Here is a 25,189-nt window from a genome sequence, read left to right as displayed (position 1 = left end):
CACCAATTTCCAAACTAAATTGACTGTACAGTGTCGGTCACGTGAGAAGACGTACAATGGTCGGCCATCCGACTTCAAACGCGGGTAAAACTAGAAGTGCGTGACAGCGTGACTGTTTTGGACAAGCGCAGCGGGAGACGGGCATTTGTACAGAAGATTCAGGTTGAAGCGAGGGTCTGGCCCTGACGCGGGGCGCGTTGAGGGGCACGTTAGTGACTGGATGTGGTTAGCGCACCGAGCCAGCCTCACCGGGTATGAATGCAGCAGTGTCAGCCTGCCGCCTCCTGGCTCGGGGAGGAAGCGGGCGGCGCTAGGACCAGGGCGGGGGCTCGGGGTGTGTCCCGGCAGTGTGGCCTCCCTCTTCCTTCGGTGCTGGTGCTACAGACTGCGAGGGAGGCTCACTGTGGACGGGGCGCCCGCCTGAGGCAGGAAGGACAGTGCAGCCTCTGAGTCTTACGATGGTGAAGATGGGGTGAGGCGGTAACTCGAGCCAGCAGCAAGGATGGCAGCGACCAGGCGCGTCTTCCACCTCCAGCCATGTGGTAAGGCACTCTCCCAGTGTGCTTGACGGACAGCTCCGCTCCCTCCCCCGAGCAGCTGCTGCCTCCTACACTTTTCTTTAGGTCCCCCTTGCACAACTTGCAGGAAGATGCAGCCCTCCCCCTATGGGGCTCTTCCTGTTCTTATGGTCTGCGCTGTTCTTTCTGCAGACGTGGAGCAAACAGTGTTTTCCACCATTTGCAGTCGTTTTTCGTCGTTTTTTTGTTTTTTTACTACTCTTTTTTTTTTTTAAGTGGTTGGAAGTATGTTGCACACCCTTCACAAACATGTTGCGGACACGCTTGCATCATTTGTTTACTCGCTGCACTCGTAGTTTCTGTTTGTACGGCTCACAGGCCACAGTTTGATTTTCAGTAGGCAATTTGTTTGCGAAGTTAAACTCCCCTGACAGCCTTTTGGTAACTGCTAACTTAAAAACCATAACAACCAATTATTGCGTGTAATAACAGCAACTTGTTTTTAAGTTTTGCTGGCTGTTTACCGTCAAAGGATGTATTACTTGTAAATGCAAATTACTTTTAGCATCATCTCGTACTTGATTAAAAGAGGAAGAACAGATGGATGGGAAATAAAACCCGGTCATCTTACCTGCAGGTGTCACCTGTTAGCGCAGCGGAGTTCACTTTGGTTAAGGCTCTTTGCAAGATCTGGCACTGTCAGTCACTCACTAGAAAAGGCATCTTCTTAAGCAAGGTGTTTTGAAGCACTGTAATTAATAGATACTGATTCCCTGGCCCTTGAATGCGACGGCTTGTGCATGTAGATCTTGTTTTGTATAGCCTAAGTGGTTTGCAAGGGGGGTGTTAACTGATACACGTCACATGCGCCACAGCCTCATTACACAGGGGTCTTTGCCTGGGCACCTCGCGGTCTGGTGCACCAGCTGTTCTCTGTAAGATGGTGCGTGGCGGTATTTGACTTTTGAAGGTATCTGCACTGTCGCTGGCTGCAGTTTTGTGTTTAACAGCACTCGGCACTAAAGCACATGGGCCTCTCCGGTCTACAGTGTTTCCCAACCCGCCTTGCAGTGGGAAGTCTCGATAAGCTCAGCAGTTGCTGGGAAAGTGGCACTTTCAGAGGCAGGGTTGCAGCTTTGCTTGATGTTATCACAGGTGATGCTTGTTGTGATGCGGGCCTGGAATCCTCCCAGAACTCTTACATCAGACTGTGGGGGAACTAGGCCGACACCATTTCATCGATTAACCCGAAGTTTTGTCGCTCGTTAAAGATCGGATACCGTAAGATAAAACACACATTAATTACCTACTGCTGATTTTCGGTCCATAGCAGAGGGAGGGGCTCTTGCGAGACCTGGTCGTTGCATCAGCACTGAAAACACCAACAAGCTGTGCAGATTTAAAGTTCATTTGACGGAGACTAGTGGAGAGCAGAAACAAGAATATTTGTGTGGGGCATGGCAATAGCAGTGGTTGATGGAAATTGGGAGACATTACTAGGTATTTCTGGGATGTTAGCAGTGAAACTGCGCTTTTGCTGTCCGCCTCTGAAACTAAAATAGTCATTTACTATCCTGCATGACCAGTAAGTACACAAACGAGAAATTGCAGTATTAATACACAAGTACCTTCTGTGGGAGACCGCGGTGCACTGAAGTGTACATTCAACCTACTGATGTCTCAATGCACTAAATCCCAGTGCCTTCTTTGCGTGATAGGAATCCGTACTTGCCAGGTATGATTTACCAAGTGTTTGAGAACGCTGCAGCAGTAAACGAGGGATGGTCTCACATCGGTCGTACACAAGGCTGGTGTGCTCCTTCTGCAAGGCGTTTGTGCTCTCTGATAATTAGTGCCAGAAGTGATTCCCAACGTGCAAGTCCAATGAGAAGATTGGAATTTTTTTTTGTTCATTTGCACCACCGAAACTGTCCATGGAAGATAGCCAATACACCTCATGAAACTGTCGCTTCTTTCCAAAACACATCTTACATGCTTCACTTTCTGTAGTAATTTTTGACCACTGGCTCCACTTTCCATTCCGCTCTTCCCCGTGAGGCATTCGAGTAGTAATGGGCGACTTGAGCACCCACATTCCACCATTGTTCCAAGTGAAACTCGCAGCGAGTGTCAGACTGCTGGGCGAGTATGGTGGCAGGCTCCAGTCCAAAGAATTGAGCTGCTATGATGATGCTGGGATGGGCATCTGATGAAGACAGAAGCAGACCGCTGAGATCTAGAGCGCAGCATATGTTTTCACATTGGCATAGTTCAAACAATTAGCCATTTTCATAAGAAGCATATTTGAATTTACTCAGGTTATCCATTATTAAAAAACATGTAAACACCCGGTTTCTGTATGCATGCTACAAGAGGGGAGACTGGGGGTGCAGGGTGTCTTCAAAATGGATTTTGCCCTGTGCTTGCTTTCTGGTCTGCAGTTCAAGAAAATGCCAAGTGCGCAGGCTGCCTACAAAGAATACCATCTAAAGTTGCACAGGATTCTGTGCTATATTTATAGGTTTGAAGCTAAAAGTATTGGAATTTCAAAAACCTGGACATTTTGCAGTATAGGGGCATTGTATGCGTTCAGTCTGCAGTCAGGATTGACCTGCTGAGTAGAATACGTGGTTTAGGGGATGAAACACATTTTTGACTAGAAATATAAAATGGTGCAATATCCTCTGATGGATCATTATCTTTCTAAACTAGACTGCACACATCGAGGCGACGGTCTCCAATACCGCACTTCTGTAAAATACATGTAATAGAATTGTTTGGGCAATGTTGGTGATCGTTTGGGCTTTCTATACTATTTTATGTTTAAATCCCTTTTCCCACGACACTAAACATTCTGACCTTTCACACGTTCGAATCAATCTCTTTTCGTTGTCTTTTGACAAATCCCATAGTTGAATGGTGGACAATTGCACGCAGACAACCGTTATGAATATGCATGCAGCCACCACTAATGATTGCCTATTTCCAGCTTCCAAAATCAGCTGCTGAGCTACATATATTGGATGCCCCCATTAACCTCTTCAGTGCCCATGACGAGATAGTCTCGTCATGGAGCACGGTCGCGCTGTGCCCATGACGAGACTATCTCGTCATGAACCCCACCCACTAATGTAACGCCCGGCACTGGAGGGGGAATGGGCGTGGCACAGAAGGGGTTAAGCACAACAAACAATACATATTCTAAAACTCTCGAGACTCCTCGCCAATGCCCACTTCTTCATATTCCACTACAGAGAGGCGAAATACCACCACTGTGGCCTACAGCTGTGAGGTAACTTGCATTCTAGCTCGTAGGCCCACTATTTAGATGTACCAGTCACATAACGTAAAGTTATTTATGTTTAATCCTATTTAACGATCTTGCTATCTTAGCTAATATTCATCAACATTAGAAAAACTCTGCTTCTGTGTAGGATCCAGTATCACTTTTGATAAAGAGAAAAACGTTTAATACCTGCCTGAGAGAACATTTTTTTAAAATCAATAATAGTTACAAATACCCAGTTGAACTGAGCAAGATTTCATAAATAACCCTTTTAAAAATGAAATACATAGGCTGCATCATATAAGTTTCTATTTTTAAAGCAAGTAGCCTATTAAAGTGACATTGGTCCTGTGTTTAAAAACATTTTTTTTTTTTTACTACTCCGAGGAGCCTTAGACTCTGATTTGCAAAGCAGATATAGCAGATAAAAAAACTGATTTGGTTTTAGTCAATGCCATGTTTGCATTCTTTTAAAACCTCTTTTGCAAGGGTATGGTTCGCAAAGATTCTCTGTCCGTTTTAATACTTAACTGCTGTCACTACGTTGGACAACTCATCAGTGTCCCTCCTGATGGTGATGAGAAAAAGTGTAAAAATATGATGATGTTTAGGAAATCTGCCCTTTTCAGTCTGGTCACTCAAGATTTTTGCGCTACATGCTTAGATGGCTTTAGGACTCTGTGACCTTACCCCTACTAACTAGGAGTAAAGTTATTTTGCTTCCCCCTTTAAACCTGGTTAAATAAGCTTATTCAAAATTGGCACATTTAACTTGTCTTTAAGTCCCTAGAATATGGTGTAGAAAGTCCACACAGTGCTAGGAAGTTAAATGCCACTGGTGGATGGCAGCACCTATTATGCAATCTACTACAGTGGCAGTGTAAACCTCGCTGAAGGCCTACCTTTGGCCCGCATGCTGCTGTCCAAACCCTGATGTGTGACCTGTCAAAATAACCCCTTTCCACGGGTAAAAACCTGTGTTAAACATTCGGTCACCCCAAAGAGGCATTGTAGCCCACAAGTCTGAGTTCCTGAAGGCTAATTTGAGCTCTAAAGCAACTCCTAGCCTCTGCTCAGGCTGGAAATATGTGTGAAATTACTCACAGGAGCATGCAATAGGCTGACCTGAATGGACAGATGACTTCTCTGAGCTCAATAGAAAGTTGAGAACTTTGGGCATTCTTGTAACACCACAGTGTAAAATTCTGCTTGACAGGTGATTTGAGCCACATGCAAAACTTTTCCACACGTGAAATGGAGAGAACAGGATGCCAGTACTATTCTTGTGTATCTCCTATCTGACTTATGAAGGACTCTGGTATCTGGTCGTACAAAAAAGCAATCTCTGGTTTTGTTGTGGGTACTGTGCCTGCTTTAAATTGGATTATACTGCTCGATGTGGGAGTACACCAGTGATTATCATAATCCACTCTGCCAAAAACACTCACAATCCTCAGAGCCCAGGGTTAGTGTGGCTGAAGACTTTCGACATCTTAAATCCCCCAAAACATGGCATTTTGAGCCAGTTTACAGTAAGGCAAACCGAAACAACAGAAAAATTGGTTCTGGTTGACCCATGGAACTTTTACTACATTCACTGGCGAGCGCTGAAGAGTCCTTCCTACCCACTAGCTTGGGCCTTTCATAGATGCGGCACATCAAGTGACCTCTTTAGAACACTTTCAGGACCTTTAGAAGAACCGAAGAGGAATGGACCTGCTGTCTGTGACCTAAGAGGAGCCCCGAAGGACTGGCCCTGCTCCCTCTTGTACCCAGGACAAAGAAGTAGACTTCAAGGGTCAGTTGGCTGACCATCTCGGCGGCTCCAGGGATATTACAAGCTTCAAGAGGCCTTTTTTGTCCTCAAGTGCTCAGATGACCAGTGGCAACAAGGCTTGGAATGGATTTTGCTGTTGGCTCCTCCCTGACACCCTGAGGGTTTCTAAGTGGCCTTTTCTGAGGTTCAGGGGGCCTTAGAAGTGTACTCCTTTGGGTGTCTGGGCACCAAGAGAAAGTTTGAAAACTTTTTCTCCGGAGCCTAGGGGACCTATCCCGAAAAAGTCCCAAACCAGCAGTTCCACAGCGTTTGGTTGAATTTCAGACTTTTCCCCTTTCAAAAAGCTCCAGCACCTCTGAAAAAAATAAACCCTTTCTGCTTTGGGACTTCTAATGTTTTTTTTTACCTAATATCTCAAAGCTCTTGTGTCGGCAGGACCAACCTGCTTAGTGTATGACCTTCAGTGCTACAGTGGCAGACATAATTTCAGCCTAGTGCCACTCAGAGAAAACAATGAAGTCCCTTTTTAGGTCTCGCCTGACCATGCGCTGGTCTGGTGAGACTTATTGAGAGGGCTCCAAAAAGTGCTACCAGGCCAGCCTAGAGCTACAGTGCATGTGAGCGGGCGCGCGCTCCGCTTTTACCGCGATTACTTTCCCGGCCCGCTTTGATGTTTGATCGCGATCGCTATCACTTGAGTGGCCCCACGGCCGCTTGGTTTAGCCAATAGGTCTCGCTTTTGGGACCTTATAAGTATTTAGTTATGCAACTGTTGCATGGCTAAACAATTATATCGTCCCAAAGGCGAGATCTATTGGCTATGCCAATGCTTGTTGGATTTGGGCTTTAAAACGTTTTCAAACTTTTGGACGTCTAAACTTTCACATGGACCAATTTACTTTCTATATCCAGCTAGGAAACCGTTGCGATAAGCCTCAACTTGTGCCTAGCTCTTGTTCTACAGTTGTACTGATTACCATTGGCGCTTTTCAGTGTTATTGTCAGTTACATTTTTAAAAGTTCATATCTACAGTTCCCTTGATTGGATTTATAAGTCTGGTTTTAGCCATGACCTTTTGATTTTACAAACATTAGATGTATAATCTTCTTTCAGGGGCGCTCAGCCAGCTCTCTTCATCCATTGGTCTGATGTTGGGGATTCATATTTTGCTTCTTTCCACCACAGTACACAGCATGGGGCAATAGGTCCGCTCACTTGAGCCACTGGCTAACATCATAGAGTGACTGCAGTTTGCTCTTTCACAAGAAGCACATCTACACGCAAGGTAGTTCTCTTCAGTTGCAGTGTTTTTGTTTGTACTTAATTATTACTTCAGTGTTGCCTTTGTGTTGAGAGTCTGATGTGAAAGCGGGACTCTTTCTAGCAGCTCTTCACAGCCCAGGTTATATTCCAGCTTTATCAGTTCCTGCTAACGATGTTGCAAATCCCTATTAGATCCCCCCCTTTATCTATTTGCGGCTTCTTCTTAGTATACCAGATTGTTTCCATTTGATTCAATTCTTTATATAGTAATTCTCTTTTTAGAATGCGTACAATAAAATGAATTTATAACTGCACCTCTATGTATTTTAACTGAGAACTACAGCTCTACTTGTAAACTAATTTTGTCTGTATATCTTTCTAGTTTGCTTTCAGTGCTTTTGTATAGCTATTTAATATAATTCTAATTGAATCTGTGCTGTCCCATTTATGTATTTTTGCAAATAGATCTAAATATCTAATTTTGTAAGTCTATCTGCCTGACTTTGCAATTCTATTGGTCTATCTTTGCAAATCCATCATTCTATTGATCTGTCTAAATATCCATCTTTGCAAGTCTACCTCTCTATCTAAATGTCTTTACATGTCCTAGCTGTCTATCCGTTTACAAGTCTATTTACTTTTGCAAGCCTATATACCTTTGCACGTCTTCTCATTTTGTCTACCTATGTGTCCGTCTGTCTCTTTCTAAGTCTGTCATTCAGTCTACCTATCTTTGCAAGTCTATCATGCTAGCTATCTGTCAATGTATCTATCTTTGCAAGTGTATGTATCTGTCTTAGCAAGGTAATCTTATCTTAGCAAGGCTATCTTTTCAAGGCTAGCTATCTGTCTGTTTGCAAGTCGATCATTCTGTCCATCTTTCCAAGTCTATCTGCTAGTCTGTCTACCTTTGCATGTCTGTCTATTCAAGGCTAGCTAGCTATCATTGCAAGTGTATCTGTGTATCTATGCAAGGTTATCTGTTTGTCTATCCAACCCTCTGGGTTTCTTTGTGAGCATCTGTTTTGCAAGCCATTCCATCTATCTTTTCAACCTTCCCTATTAATAATAAAGATTTACAAAAAAGTTTTAGCAATGGCGAGAGACTGGTTGGCAACACCATATTGATTCGCTTTTTTAGGTTGTTTTTGATTTTACTAAAATTATCTGCATTACATAGTTACTTATTGGGGGTTTCAGCCAGGCTTAATAAATACGTCTGTTGTCATTCCCATTTTTCTTTTACACACAGTCCATTTTAGCTGTTGTCTGACCTCCTGGTCATCCACACACAAAGTAGTTCCATTTATTTTCAGGGACTATTTTGGTAATGTGTGCCTTTTTGGACCAACATTTTTTTTCCTCTACTCAATGTTGTTTTAGATTATTGAGGGCCTGGCAGCTTCCCCAACAATGTTTTACAGAAACCATGACCTAACAAAACGAGAACTGCCAAGGTCAAAAAGTCTGGGAGGCAGTGACAGACCTCTTAGCTTTCCTGATGCTTGTTGTCACTGTGGTGTCATTTTGTTCACTAAGTTTTTCTCTTTATAATTCAGTTTGGGATTTTTATTGCTTGGTGTTTTGACTTTATAACTGTCTTGGTACTGCATACATAATTTGCACAATATTCATTATTTAAGCCTGCCTACTCTCTGCCATGGCTACCAGGGAGTTGAGTTTGTTAATATAGTGACTTTACGGGTTCATACTGATAAGTTGTGATTATTCCTTGAGGTAGGCAGTCGCTTACCTCAAATAATTAATTTTCTTATATTTATGCTTTCTCTGTTGGTTATGTTCCAAATTCACATCACAGAAGATTGTCATGTTTTTCTGAGAAAACCCTTGTGGCAGGCTGAGGAACATGTAAAATGTTAACTTGCAGGTTGAACTACATTTGGAGAAAGCTGTCTAGGTCTCCTTCAGAGAAGAGTTCCCCTTTCTCTGCGTCCATTGTGCAGTCCACCAAAAAGGCCAAGCGATAAAAGTCCTGTATCCACCCCTGAAAGTCTTTGCTGAGAACCACGGTGGCACTTCTAAGGGGGGTCACTCAAAAAGTGATACAAGTGGCACCGCCTTTTAGCATTAAAAGGCTCAATGGTGACTTGATTGTTTTTGGTGATCACATCTGCAATTAGTCAGGACTACTGGACTTATGCAGTAGGGGAAGACCAAATTATGCATCAGTTGACTAAAAAAAAGGCAATTTTTGTCAAAGTGGCACATTTTGTGGCAGTATAAGGCACTATTTGGTAATTTTCACACGTTAACACCGTCTGGGCGTAGGCATTTTTATTAGAATCAGTTTAACAGCTACTACAGCTGTCAGCAACTGAAAGATGACCTGCCACTTCACAACAAAGGCCCTGCCATTACACAGCAGAAAAAGCGGCTATGCTAGTAACTTGTTTTGATCCATTCGAGCATGAACATTATTTTGAATCTGCTACTTGCACAGAAGATAATGAAATATGTGGCAAGTGCAGCTAATCAATAATTTTGCCATAAATTCTGCAGAATCACAATTCCAGTGTTGCTTTGAATAATCTCCTTTGTCAAGGACTTCTCAAATGATGCCAGAGGTACTTATGTTTTACTCACCATAAAACATCAGAGAAAATGCAACACCACCACCTCCAGTATAAGATTTGTGCGCTGCCTCTTGGTCCCCTACAGTGACAAGACCAACCAACCTCACCGGAGTCTAAAAGCCATTGTCCAAGTTCTAGAATTCGAAATAGAGAGAGAGAAAGGTCTCGCACTTCGGGAGACGTAAACCACCACTCTGCATTGATTAAAGTATGGAAGTCAAAACCGTGTCAAAATGCAGTACTCTGCACCAAGGCATACTCCGGATGAAAGTAGCACGCTAAACTTTTTTTGCATCAGCAGTCAGGCGAAGAGTCTTCTCCTCATACAGACAAAAATGTGCCTGGTACCTCTACTGCATCCGAGAAAACTAAAGCAGCAGATACAAGAACGCCATTGGGTAAAACTGAAAGCCCCTTCAAGTCTTTAATTTGCAGCATACATGCCTAACAACCATAGGCAGGACACTGTGGGAATTAACAAATGGCTGCTTGTGTCAAATCATGTGGTTAGTGCTATACCACATTTGACTGCCCTGCAGCCTACGGATATTGTCATGATTTTTCCATTTGTTCCCAGATATTTTTCTTTGCATCGAATTGAAATCTGGGCAAGTGCTTCCACTACTTAGTTTCCTCTCGGTTTCTATCACTTTTAGATGAGTGGTTCCCTGAGTAAAAATAAAGGCAGGAACTTTAAAAACAGGGGACACTGGGGGAACGAAAGTAGTTCTACTGCAGCACGACAAAGGCGCATTTGAGAAGTGTAGTAAATAAATGGTTTAAAGCCACCCATAATCAGCAGCTAAAGCATCAGTACAAACCGACACCAGCCTAAAGCAGATGGAGGGATCTGGTTGAGGGAGCAGAAGTGGTGCCATTGGTAAAACGTGTTGACCACTGAGGTGATCCATTCTGGGCAACAGCCAATTTTCTGCTTATCCTATAAACCTTTAAACTTCCTCCTGTTTGATAATAAACCTGGTCTCAGTTGAGTGGTTGTGTTTTAATGTACTTGGGGCGGGAGGAGGACTTAGCAGAGAATGTAACGTTGTGTGGTTTTGGATTCATGAAATGTCAAACATGCTTGCCATCCAAATTTGTGTCTAACAGACAAATTTGTAAGGCTTGGTATTGGTTTTGTGTATTGGAGATACATAGGTAAAGTTTGGGTGTCATCAGCATAAGAGTTTTAAAAGGAGCTGTGATTGCCAACATACTTCAGAAAGGGCTGAGTTGAAGGGTTCCTGCTCCACTGAATAGTCTACCCTTTCTTTTGCACATTATTTCCTAAAATTATACCCTCCCTCATGATTCCCCTCCACCTACTGTTTTCCATTAAGCAAAGCCCATCTTCTGAATTGGCCCATCTCTGACGTGGAGTTTTTTCAAGAGGACATATTACATAAATAACTGGATTAAAGACTTCCTTATTCAGTGTGTGAGAACGTTAGTGGTAGATAATCTAATTTATAAGCTGCAATACCTGCCCGTCCTTTTGTATGGCTACAAAAGGTCCCCAGATCCTTACTTTGGCAAGGACTATCGCCAGTATTGCCGCTGGCATAATTTACTGGAAATTCCATAGAAGGTTAAAGGACCTGCACCCTAATGCAAATGAAAGCTTCTTACAGGACAAAATAACGGTTATTGTAGTTTTCCACTAACAATGGGCAGAAGGATCAGAAAAGAGATCGCTGGGCTAGAGTAAACCGTTGCCATGTTTTAAGGTACTGTTGTTGGTATAGCAATACATTTAAAGGTAGAAGTGCCCCAGTAACGCTGTGATTTATCCCCGCACACTAGTAACCGAGCACGCGAGATCAGCCTCGAACTAACACTCACCTGAGTCTGCAGTCACAACCTCCACTGCCTTGAAGTGAGGCGAATACACAAGCAGTCTGACTGGCAGAGCATCTAACACATGTGCAGTCCTCGCTCACTCTCATTATCTTCTCTCTCAAAGTCCAGTGTGGTAAGGACTCTACCCACTGCCCATCCACCAACCGACACCACTGGCGCACAACCACCACAAACAGAACTGTACAAGCTGTGTGAATCACTGTGCATGAACTAGTCCGGTCATTAGGAGACACTGAAAAAGGACTGGAAGTCAAAAGATAACTTAAGAAGGGTTTGGAGGATAACCATAGGAACTCTATCATTCGTCTTCAAAACTCGTCCGTTTTTTTTTTTTTTACTAATTTACTTTGTCCTACTCTACCATAAAAACAAGGTATTGTTTTTCTTCCTTTGCATCTGACAATGGTGCCAACTTTGTTTTAGTTTGTGATTTCGTTGTTCCCCTGGTCCTGCAGCATGTACGATGTATTTTATTTAAATAATGGTTCACTGGGCTGAAAATGTGTGAAAGCTAACATAAGGTGTCAGGGAGGAGATACTCTGAACCCATGTTTGAGAAATGGGCGTGTTAGTGACACCAGGTGTGTGCCCAAAATTGTGTTTTTTCTTTAACCGTGTGCGATATTTGCAACAACACTACGACCACCAGCACAGCCCCCCTGTGCACCGTAGCAGAGACATTGCAAACTCACCGCATATATGAGTGAAAAATAAAAAAATATATATTTGTACACACTCGCCGGTCACGTCGCACACTCCTGTACACACACACTCCTGTACGCACTCACTCAGACACTTATACACCCATTCAAGTATCCACTCACACACTTGTAAGTCCAGACATGTACCCACTCATACTCTTGCACTCGCTCACATACCCTTTCTGGTACTTATGCACCCACTTAGACTTACTCGTAGAGTGACGCACCCATGTACAGACTCACTCAGACACTCGCACACCCACTTACAGACCCACTCACACATGTTCTCACAGATCCAGAGACACTCATACACCCACTCACACCCATACAGTCACTCCTATACTCAGTCACAGACCGTCTCAGACTTATGGACCCAGTCACTCATACACTCAGCAGCTCACACCCCTCTTCACAAACTCACTCAGATATACACGCACCCACTCAAGACTCATGCATCCACTCACAGACCCACCCAGACACTTGCCCTCCCAGTCACAGACCCACTCAGACACTCATGCATGCACCCATTCTCTTACACACTCAGATACCTATGCTCTTACACAGACCCTTCGAGACACTCATACACCCACTCACAGATCCACTCGGACACTCACACACCCGGTCAATCACACAGCCACTCACTGACCCACTCAAACCTATGCACCCAGTTATTTATACACTGAGAGACTAATGTACCCACGCACACTCGCAGACCCACCCACCCACCCACCAACTGACAGAACCACTCAGACACTCACAATGCCAGTCATAGACCCACTGAGAGACTCAGACACTCAAGCACTTACCCCTTCAGACACCCACTTAGACACTTAGGTATCCGCTCACAAATCCAGTCTGACAGTCATATTCTTACGTACAAAGGCACTCATGCACCCAGTCACAGATTGAGTGAGAGACTTAGGCAACCAATCTCAGACCCATTGTGACACTAATGCACCCACTCATAGATGTACTGAGGCAGTCACTCGTTTCGTTACAGAAGTATTGATAGATGCATCCTTACAGATCCCCTCAAATACTTTTATAGTGAATGAGAGACGTAGTGATACAGCGATGCATGCAGTCCTAGCTTACACTGAAAAAGTTGTGCACGGTGTTATAAAGATATATTAAGGGAGTTGTACATGCTAATATACAGCTTAGATAGTAATGTGTTGGTTTTTCATTTTGCAGTTATAAGTTTTGAATGTGGTGGGGACTCTTGAATGTCTGCTTTTGTTTTGTTATTCCGCAACTTATTTGCAGTGACCGTGGCTACCAATACCATCGCAACACCTGCCATCACCACGAAAACAGAAAATCGGTTTAAATATTTTTTTTGTAAACTCCCTACAAAAATGACTTTAAACTGTTTAGTAATAAACCCCTAGTGTCTAAAATACTGTAAAATGTAGGCATATGTTTTGCACCCCCTAAAAAAGGTACGATGGTTGCTGTTACTGGAGTCATCATGACTGTGTAGTCACAAAAATGGGATATAGGGTTCAAACTCAGTTTTTAAAAAGTTACTACAAATAAGTGGAACATGTTTTCAAAGCAGTGATGTGGTTAGTGTGTGTATTGTAATAGTTGTGATTTCTTTTTTTTTTAATGTGGTATTCGTTGAATGTTTGCTTTCCTTTTTGTGATTTCGCCACATGATCGCGATCATCATGACGTCCCGGCTATAAAAAAAAAAAAAAAAAAAAAAAAAATTTAAAAAGTCTGACAAGAAAATGAACAAAATTTTGGCCTCTTAGGTTGCTCGATTTAAAAAAAAAAAAAAAAAAAAATAAAAAAAAAAAAAATAATAAAACTCCAAGTGTAATTTTCAGTATGTGAAATACATTTGCTGATCAGAGATTCTCCACAGTGAATGCGTCAATGTTGTGCCGGCTCAAATTCTTAAAAATAAAGTTATTAATGTACTTTCTGATAATACCAAATCAAAATATTAGTGGTATATAATATACAATATCTTAGAGGCTCACTTAAAAAAAAAATGGACGTTAGAATTCAGAAATGGAATTTAAAAAAACCTTAGAAATTCACTGAAACAGCCAAAGGTTACAGGGACGTTATAGTTCAGAATTAGCATTTAAAAAAAAAAAAAACTCTTAGAAATTCCCTGGAAAAAACAAAGGTTACAGGGACGTTATAGTTAGGCTGACCTTTAACCCGTACAAAACTGGAGAAATTCAACAGTTATAATTAGCTGAGCTAACAATAATTCGCACCCCCACAATGCACTGCTTATGACCTCACATATTACATCACTCATGACCTGGTCAGTGACCTCTCTGGGATCACTGATGACATCTCAAATGACATCACTGATGACATCATCCACAGACTGACACCCACTCATACCCCAATATAACCTTTCTTACACCCACTTCAACTTCCACACTACCATTCTCAAAACAATTGACACACCAATACCGGTACTTGCCCACTCACTGATTCATAGATGTCTACACACACATGATGTCAGCCTAACTAGAACATCCCTATAACCTTTGTTTTTTCAGTGAATATGCGTGTATATATTTATATATATATGTATGTATATATGTATATATATATATATATACACCATCATCATCATCATAGTCTTTATTCGAATTAAAATAATTCATACAAGACACAAACACAAAAAACAAATACAAATAGAACAAATCACTAAATGATTAAAAATCTTTTCAATAAATAGTTAAAAGTTTTAGGTAAAAGGGATATTAAACATTGAGGTAGACAAGATGATATGCATTAAACATCAATAATCAAATGGTGCTAAAAAAGTTAATACACGAATGATGATCATGTTTGAGGCCCTACCTATGTGCCTTTTCATTGGACCGGAGGGCTTTTAATCTGAGGGACCATGCCCACCCCATGTATTTGGCTAAAACTACTGAGTGCAATGGTAAGGTGCTTGTGAGTAGAATTCTAATGGCTACGGCGGATCTCCTTGTGCCCAAAAGTTTACATAAAGGAGAGAGCCAATGACGTCTTGGGGTGACATATACCGGGCAGACAAACAAGAAGTGAGCAATTGTTTCTTCTTTAGCGCCACAAGCAGGACAGGTGCATATAGTTGTACCAAACCACCCGCAAGTTAGAGCCCTTAGTGGAAGGGAGCCTGCTCTGAGTTGGAAATAAAGTTTCCTGTTAGTTGGTGCAGTGATCAAATCCCAGTAAGGTTCTAGGAAAGGTGAGGCCTTTGCCTCTAGAAAGCGGCGGGTCATTGTAGGGGCAGAAAAAGAACCCCATACCCTGTGGTTTACCTGTTTTCAATAGCTTTTTGGCTGGGAACACGGCACCAACTGGATCATTCCATAGATCTTCCAACCCCAGGGCTTTTAAAGATTCACGAAGGTTCCTTAACCATCCAATCTTGTGAAACTTATCAACCCGGATTATGTCCAAGATACCCAATGCGTAGGGTTGTAGCTCCGGTGTAGTCCATAGTCTCCTCCAGTATAGAACCGGACGGAGACTGGCCAGATCATTAATGCCCTTTCTACCTAGGTCATAACGCAATGGGACCATTGGCGTACTTTGTGGCAAGCCGATAATGTAACGGAAAAATTTATTTTCTACGGCTATTAGGGGTGTTAATGAGTCAAAACCCCAAAGCTCTGCCCCATACAAGACAGAGTTTAGGGCCTTTGCCTCGTATACTTCTAGCACTGGTTTGACAGGTTTAGTGAGCAATTTTTTTTATGCTCTTTAACCAGCGCCCCCGTGATCTGGGTGAATTTCAACGTGGACAATTCCAGATGTCTATTCCACCGATTATTATGGGAGACATGGATGCCCAGGTAAGGAAAGTTTGTTACCTCCTCCAGGATTTGGCCGTTCATTAAAAGCTTGCCAGCTCTGTAGCTTGGGTGTGGATTGAAGGTCATAAGCTTAGTCTTTGCCACATTTACCTCCAAGCCATGATCTTTGCAGAAATTTTCAAAAATTGACAGAGCCCTTTGCATGCCGCACGGTGTTTTAGACACTATAAGGGTGTCGTCGGCAAACATTAGTATTGGTATAGGGACTCCTGCCAATTTAGGGGCGTCAGTATTTGCTTGGAGCATGTAATCAACTACTCCGTTGATATACAAGGAGAAGAGTGTGGGAGCCATGGCTCATCCCTGGCGCACACCTCTCTCAACAGGAAACTCTTGGGTTGTTTCCCCCCGACCACCCCATTGTATTTTTGCAAAGTTAGGCTCGTGGAGTCTCCTAATTAGAGTCAAGAGCTCCGGGGGTAGACCGAGCTTTTCTAGGACCCTCCAGAGATGCTCTCGAGGGACAAGGTCGAAGGCTGCTCTTAAATCCACGAAGGTGACATAAAGACTGCCTTTGCCTAGTTCAACTACCTTCCAAAGTAATTGTTTAAAGTGAAACACCTGGTCCACAGTGCTGGTAAATTTGCGGAAGCCCGCTTGGAGATTGGAAAGGATCTTATTAGCTTCTATCCAACTGAGTACCTTATTCAGTACCATCCTCCCAATGACTTTTTGAATTGTGTCAATGAGGCTGATGGGCCTGTAGTTCCCTGGGAGGGTTTTATCGCCCTTATTGTATATTGGGATTATAATAGCACCCCCCCAAGATTTAGGTACTGGGGCACCTACAGCCACGGCGTTCGCGATTAGGGCGATGTACTTGCTCCAGGAAGCTTTATTACTAAGGAAAAGGTCAGATGGGACACCATCCAAGCCAGGGGCCCGCCCTGTAGCTACACAAGACAAGGCAACTAAAACGTCGTTAGAGCCAAAAGGCCCCGACGAGTAGAAAACATATGGAATTGAGCCCGAATTACTACAGTGGGGATCTCGTGCATATTGGGGTTTGAAGTACCTCAGCCAATCGTCTTGGGTAACATGGTTTGCGGGGTTATCAGGGGAGCCCCCTCTGCCCCACTTTAGCACGTTCCAGAATAATCTCGGATCACGGGCATAGCAAGCATCCTTCAATTCAAGCCAAAACGAAGCATCCCATTTTCGTTTAGCTTGAGTAATGCTTTTCCTATAAGCGTGTCTAGCAGATTGGATCAGAGGTAAACTCCCGCTGGAAAGGGCTTGGGCCAGGGTGCCTCTTGCGCTTTTACATTGTTTATCATACCACCTAGGTCGCTTGGACGGTGGCATAGTGCCCTTTCTTGATTGTTTAAAAAAGAAAGCACGTAGGTCCTCAAAAAATGACATGTATTCTAGTTGCTTGTGCATTTTGGTCCTGGGTTTTCAAAATTTCTTCAAGATTCGCATTAGTTGCAGAAAGAGTGGTGTCAATATGGGCTATTACTGAGGCGTTGGTCTTTACCATAGACCATTTTAGCCTCCGCATATCGTTTGATGGGACACACGCCAAGGGATCCAAAGTTGTTTCCTTGGTCAATAAGCGGGGTGAACCCCACCAACATTGTGAGACACAAATGGGGTTGTGGTCGCTCTGTAGTCTTTTCTCCACCACCATATCTATAGGGTGACGCCACAGCCTCAAACAACAAAGGACGTAATCAATCCTACTGGCCGAGCGGCCATTATCAAAGGTATGTGCTCCCATCATGTCACCCTTTGTTCTGCCGTTCAGTGCCCGTAAACCATTTCCAAGGCAAAATGCGTTTACCTGAACTGCTGCCGTAGACCACCTTTTGATGGGGGGTAACGAAAGAGCTGGGATACCCCATTGGCCGTCCTCGTCGGGGTCAGAGCCCCATTCCAAATCAGAATCTAAAAGGGGTTCGAAGGTGACATTAAAATCCCCAGCTACGATCAGGTCCCTCTGGCACGAGTTGGATTCAATGAGTGAGGTTAAAATGTCCAACTCCCTTGACTTTTTCCCTTTAGTGCCCCGAAGGTAAATGTTATAAATATCCAGGGAGCACTTATGGTCAGAAGTTAATCTCACTAATTGAATATCCGGGGACCCGGTGTCAATCGCGACAGCATGTGAAAATAGATCCTGGTGAGCCCAAATAATTAGGCCGACAGAAGGACGGCCTTTCGGGCCTTTCGTCGCTGGAACATGAAAGCTCAGGTAACCCGGCAAAAACCGAGCCTCGAGGGACCATGTTTCCTGCAATAGGCAGAGATCGTAGTTGTTGACAAAGCTAACCCATTCGGGGGGAGTCTAGTTTAGTGTTGATGCCAGCCAGGTTCCATGACAAAAAGGTACCAGAATAGTTGCCAGGCCGTGTAGTGTGGAGCACGATAGATTGACTAGGTGAGTTTTCCCTCTCACACAGGCCGGATGGAGGTGGTGTTAGAGCTCTAGGTGTTGTTTGAAATCCGGTCCGGACCAAAGGAATGACCACCGGATCTGTTGGTGTACTAACGGTTACCCTCAATGTCACGGGATGTGAGGGGGATGTCAAACTATGCAATTGTCACTGGCGAAAACCTCCAGTGTAAAAATAAGCTAAATTGTGGGCCTCTATGCTGGATCTAGAATCAAAAGATGTATGCTCAGTGATGAACCTAGGGAGGCGTGGGTCTTTAAAATTAACGATGATGCAGTCACCCTGCGTGTTTTTTGGCTGGGGGCCTATCCAATGGACCCTTCTAACAAAAAGAATCCGACCATTCAGTTCATTCGGTATTGGTCTATGGATGTTAAGCCAATGACTTACTTTATTTTTTAGTTGTTCAAAGGATTCATTTTTGTTATTAGGAAGTTCGGGGACACCCGTTAATACCACGACGTATGGAAAAGATTCTTGTGGTAGATGTATTTGGGTCAGGGATGGCCTGGTTACATTACATGGGGGAGGGATATCAACAGTCGCGTTCAATCTTTCTGGGTTCGCGGTATTGGTGCCTGAGGGTACATTGCTTAACCGACCTTCCTGCCTCAGGGACTGACTATTTTGTTGCGCTCCCTCCCGCCGTAGTGGTTGTTGAGTATTTAAGGGTGACATAGAAGTATTCGTGGGTAAACCAATACCTGAGGTAGGGAGGACAGGAACAGAGGATAGGCCACATGAGGGTGTGATGACAAGGGTTGGATTTGCTCCATGAGTGCAGTTAGTTTTCGGTATATCCCTAGTACACAGCTTAACAACATTCTTCAGTGAACAGAAGTTATCCAAAATGCATTGTTCTAATTTATCAACTTTAGTTACAACCTTTTCGATCCTTTCCAATAATGGAGAAATTAGAGATCGTACTATGCGTTCTAGCTGTGAGGTTATGTTGGTAGGTTCGGGTGAGGGGGGGGCAAGTAAGCTAGTTTCAGTCGTGGAGTGGTGGGCACTAGTACTTAAAGTGACAGGGGGTACCAAGTTTTTGGTTGCCTTGGATATTTTCGCCTGCCTACCACCATCCTTACCCCCTCCCCTTTTCCTTTTCTGGGTAGCTGCACCAGTGGATGTGTTAGGTCTAGCCCCTGCTCTAGTCTGGGGGCGGGGGGCACTAGGAGCGATTCGAGATACAACTTCCTCCTCTAGCACTACATCCATATTTATTGGGGGATTTATCAACCTCCCAGGTGGAGATGACATGTGCTGAGATGAATCCGACGTAGAAAGTAGTGATACCTCCTCCCTCTGCCGCTCTCTGGGAATGTTTGGTGATTTAACGAGAGCAAGCGGGCCCAATGAGGAGCGCCTACCCGACAAAGAATCTAACGAAAGGCGTTTTTCAGTCATGGCTATCATGTTCCAGTACCGAGACGGCACGTGTGATGAATTGGTCCATAGTCCCGGCTACTGTAGAAGGGGCTGTAAGACGCTTACCCTTTCCAGCCATTTGTCACAGGGCCACATATATACATTATCTACTGGCGGTCGCCAGTAGATAGTTATAGTTAGGACCCTGTTTCCATAGGAAAACCGCAACATTCTATTTTGAATAACTTTGGCGCCGGTCGACGAATCCTCGCGAAATTTTCAAAACTAATGGGGCGCTACGGTCCGCTCCTACCCTTAAAGTCTCGGGGGGATTCGTCAAGCGGGGGCTGAGAAAAAAGGGGGGTCCCAAAACACGTTTTCCCCATGCATTTTTCCATAGGACCTTTAGACACAGCTACAGCCCGAACGGCTGAACAGAGTTACTTGAAATTTGGCAGAGAGGTAGTCTACAGGTCAAGGAAGTGCCTTTTGTAGGTCTGGTGTAAATCTGTTCAGTAGTTCCTGAGAAAATAGCATTTAAATCAATATATATATCTGTGGCAGCTTACCGTGCGCTTACCGTGCGCTTACGGTAAGCTTACCGTACGCGTACGGTGACGTGCGCGAGCGCGATTCTGATTGGCTGCTACATCTTAGTAAACTTTCGAATCGGTCGAAACCAGGAAGTGTCGGCCGCCATTTTCTCTCTCGCACTCTGAGGGGGGAGGAAAAACAAAGCTGGATAACAGGAAAAGGGGCAGGCTAGACAGCTCCTAACCACATAGCCATGGTTAGGGTGTCCCAAAAGAACCCCCAAGGCCAAAAATTCATTTTTTTTTTTTTAAAAAACGCCGATTGCGCTTACGCGTACGGTAAAAAATAAATTAAAAAAAAACAATATCCACAATTGCCCCACCCCGTGTGCAAAAGGTGCCCGAAGTGCACCTTTTGTGCATGGCATATGTCTTATTAGACCAAATAATAGATAACCTTTCACAACGAAGCGCATAATATGTCCTCCGTGTGCGGACGGTGCGCGAAGCGCATCGTGCGTACATGGCCCATCCAGCGTAACGTGGGCACGCGGTGCGCGTAGCGCACCGCGTGCCCACCGTGCGTGCACGGCACTAACTGCGTAAAGTGCGCGCACGGAACGAACTGCGTGAAGTGGGCGCGCACGCCACGAACGGCGCAAAGTAACTTAGCATTTAAAAAACTGTACAAATTCACTGAAAAAACCATAGGTTTCACACACGTTATAGTTAGGAATTAGCATTTAAAAAACCTTGCAAATTCAATGAAAAAACCATAGGTTTCACACATGTTACAGTTAGCTGGACATTTCACTCGTAAAAAACCATTGAAATTCCCCCGTTATAGTTAGTGCAGGCAACTATAACTCACGCGACCGCAATACTCTGCTGATGACATGTGTGTCTTTATGAAAAAAAAATATTTGTAATATATGTATAGCTAAAATTTAATGGAAGAAGACATGGGCAAATAAGTGTCTAAATACAGTATTGGCATCAGCAGAGGATTGCGGTCGCGTGAGTTATAGTTGCCTGCACTAACTATAACGGGGGAATTTCAATGGTTTTTTACGAGTGAAATGTCCAGCTAACTGTAACGTGTGAAACCTATGGTTTTTTCATTGAATATATACATATATATGTGTATATATATGTCTGTGTGTATATATTAACTCTCCTTTAACACCCACAACCCCTCAAACCCATACCCACCCTAAACCTTAAAATTACCCTAGCCACTCAAAAACCTGTACCTACCCTAATACCCTTTACCCAAAACCCCATACCCACCTTAAACCCTAAAAATACCATTGCCACACAACCAATACCTAAAATTACCCTTGCCACCCAAAATCCAAACCCACCCTAAAAATACCCTTGCCACCTAAAACCCAATCCCAACCTAAATCTTCAAAATACCCTTGCCACCCAAAAACCTACACCCTCCCTAAACCCTAAAATTACCCTTGCCACCCAAAAACTCAAACCCACCCTAAAATTACCCTTGCCACCCAAAAACTAATACCCACCCTAAACTCTAAAATTGCCCCAGCAAAAAAAGCACCTTTTCCTAAAATATATACGTGTATATAAGCAGTTGATGCCGAAACACGTCGTAGTGTAATTTTGGAATAAAAATCTTTATTGCCAGAAACCTCCCTGTGTCGGTGTCCGGTTCGTTTTGCAAGGAATCGGATGTGGTATTAGTGTATATAAGTGTATGTATATAAATAAAACACTTCATACTTGCCTTTATTTTAAAACATTTATGCCTTTACTACACATGCCTTTACAACAAAATTTGTTGTAAAGGCATGTGTGGTAAAGGCATATTCGTTGCAAAGAAATGCATGATAATGGTTATGCGTGGTAATGGCACTCGTGCTGTAACGGCCACGTTGTAATTGCGGTTTACCATTGATTAAACAGAAGGTAAACACTAAAACAGCACATTTAATGTTAATATCTTTAAGGCACTATACCAAAAGAAAAAGCAAGCAACAAAATAGATCAAAAGGAGCCCCACCAATATGTTTAGCATCCAGATGAACTGGTGATGGTATGACTTGTGTGAAGCCTTTGAAACGTGCCTGAAAATGGGAGATGGGAGGTTTGTGGGGAAAAGAAAGTTAGCCATGCTGAATCATAGCTTCAAAATTCTTCTGCCTTGAATTTCTAGACTATAACCTGTTCCAGTAAATGAACAGAGGAGGATGGGGGTGCATCGGATATGGAAGAGGAATCTGATGACCTGGAAGCCTTAAAACCCAAGAAGAAGTCTTTGTAAAGAACGGGAGGGGGGGGTGTAGTGGCTTGCAGCCGAACACGGCGGACGTGTGCGCTAGTAGCTCCGCTTCGGCCTGATATTTATTATGCCGCTATCCGGATTCTGATGGACCGGGTGGATGCCGCAGGCAGCTGGCAGCAGCGTGAACTCAGCGGAGTGACCCTCGAGAGCGGAGGTGCCTGGTCATTTGAGTGCTGGGGCGGCAGCCAGTAGGCGACGCGGCACACTCATGAGGTGGGGATTGCGGATGACTTGGGTGGTGGCACACTGCTTGTTAGGCCAATCCAGAAGCCAGAGTGTCGCCTGGAGGAGACATGCGATGGAGCGGGCGACCTGTTTCAGAGAAGGCTCCCCCTTGCAAACGTAGAGAACCGAGGCAATGCGGTGAAACGTAGGCGGGCCCAGACGCACAGCTGGCCAAGTGTGGGGTCAGAACCTGAAACCGACAATGGGGAACAAGCCTCGCCAAAAGAGGAGAGCGGAGGGTGCAGAGCACTGTGACGTCCACACTCAGAGGAGTGCGGTAAGGAGCTGGGGAGCTGTACGCGCACCAAATAAGAATAGTAAAACCCCAGGGGATCATTATCAAAGAAGACCCGATTAGAGTATCTCCAAGGAAGACTCCTAGTAGGAGAGGTGCTGCTGATTTCTGGGCCTGCAGAGGAAATTCACATATCGGGACCCTAGGAGGAGAACTGGTCACCCAAAGTAGACTCCCGCACACTCACAGAGGAAAGACCACACCCCCTGGACTGCTGCCCAACAAGAGTAGGGCCCCACTGCGAGAGAGGAACAATGATGTGGCGCCTGAGACACACCCCGAGACGAGGAAAGACTTTCAGGTTACCACTGTGAACCCTTCCCTGTGAGTCTGAGCCGCGGTCAGCCCCTAGCCCCAGCCCCCCGAGCGTCTGGCACATGTGAATATATCTGGGACCATACCCGGAGAACTGCACACCCAATCATCTCCCCTCCTGCTTTCTTGGGAAACCAGTGGTGGAAAGGGAAGATCCCTGTGAACCATGCGGTGAAAGTTAAGGGGTGGGCTTTGGATGTGCTGGCAGCGCAGGAACATAACCGAAGCAAGTGAATATCCCTCAGAGCTTGCTGAAAATACTAATCCCACATGTGGGCACACCTGGGCTATACAGTGCAGGAGCACATTTTGAAGGAAGACGGTGCTCGGCAGGAAGACTCGGGCAGACATGGCTAAACCCCAAACAAAATCAGCAGGGATACCCTCGGAACACGAAGTTGACTCTCTGGACCCCCTGCAATCGAACCCATGATCCCAGCCCCCAGAAGACTCAGTGCATCAGCAATTGGCTAAGATCCTGGAGGCGATAGCCACGTTGCACAAAGACGTAAGTACAGTGTCGGTAGGATTGGGACTCCTGAGAGCTGAACACCACAAGTTGCCCGAGAGAGTGAAGACTGTTGAGTCCTCCATATAAGATCTTACTCCAGCACAAACCACGCTGATGCTACAAATGACAGATGTACCCAGTAGAGTGGAAACACTTGAGCTCAGAGTGGAGGATGCGGAGGCTTCAGGCTCTCAGACTTTCAAGCACAAGTGTAGTATAAACCAGTTAAATAAACCGGGGGAGCCTCTATGGGGAGTAGGGTGGGTCGCATGTGAATCTATGAAAGATACCAATACTGGAAAACCACAGTTTACAGCTAACTTATTTTCTTCTCCAATATTGGGGTATCTTTCATCGATTCACATGCTTGAATCCAAATAGATAGCAGTTGTATTATAGGTGTGTATGTTGATGAAGAGGTACACAATGTATAAAATCCTGTACCTCACCAAGTGTATAATGAATTCTTATATCACTTCTTCATATACCTATATACATCTACACAAATATATAGAAATGTATATACATACATTAGTATCTGACAATGCATATGTACAGAATAAGTGACATCAACTATCATATTAGCAATTGTCAAACATTAATGAAGGTGGGAAGGATAGAGGCTCATCGTATTGAAAGATTACAATGCACCGCCTGTCCTACAGCTGTATCAGCATTACTTGAAGCTTCCAGACAGTAATGCTTGGTGAAAGTGTGCCTGCTGGGCCATGTTGCTGCTCTCAAAATCTGCTGAAAAGACACACCGGCAAAGAGAGCCGTTGAAGAAGAAACTGCTCTCGTAGATCGAGCTTTCACTGTTGAAGGTAGAGGTTTGCCTGCTTGCTGATGGCAAAACTGGATCGCAGAATATATCCAACGTGCTATAGTCTGGTTAGGGACCGGATATCCCTTTCTGATTTTTCCATAAGCCACAAAAAGCTGATCAGCCTTGCGTATGCTGGCTATTTTCTACAAGTAAAATTTTATACATCTTTTTACATCCAGCGAATGTAAAGATCTTTCTGATGGTGACTGTGGATTTGGGAAGTAAGTTTTCAATATAACTGGTTCGTTTAAGTGAAAATCCTATGGGACCTTCGGGATAAAGGTAGGATTTGTCCGAAGTATATCAGAGTCTTTAGTAAACTGGAGGAAAGGATGATGAGTAGTGGAAGCATGTATGTCACTTACTCGTCTGGCTGAAGTAGGCGCCAGCAGAAAATGTTTTCCATGTAATGTATTTTAGGTGAGCCCCATGAATGGGCTCAAAGGGGGGCCAATACAGTGTTGAGATGCCAAGGCTGAGGTGGACGCCTAATTGGAGGGAACATTGTAAACAATCCTTTAAGAAATTGTTTTATTATTATTGATGACCAAAGCGACTGAAATCCAC

General features: G+C 44.1%; 1 protein-coding gene across 1 annotated transcript in view; it reads left to right on the top strand.

Moving 5' to 3' along the window:
* Positions 1-346: 346 nt before the first annotated feature.
* Positions 347-25,189, top strand: part of SLC4A11 (solute carrier family 4 member 11) — a 1,034,103-nt gene continuing 1,009,260 nt past the window's right edge. The window contains exon 1 of the mRNA XM_085642688.1: positions 347-542. Coding sequence (XP_085498814.1) covers positions 503-542 — 40 coding nt within the window. The 5' untranslated portion in view covers positions 347-502. The remainder of the gene's footprint in view (positions 543-25,189) is intronic.

Source organism: Triturus cristatus, chromosome 2_2 (assembly GCF_964204655.1).
Source record: "Triturus cristatus chromosome 2_2, aTriCri1.1, whole genome shotgun sequence".
In the NCBI taxonomy this organism is placed as follows: domain Eukaryota; kingdom Metazoa; phylum Chordata; class Amphibia; order Caudata; family Salamandridae; genus Triturus; species Triturus cristatus.
This window is presented reverse-complemented; position numbering and strand designations above follow the sequence as displayed.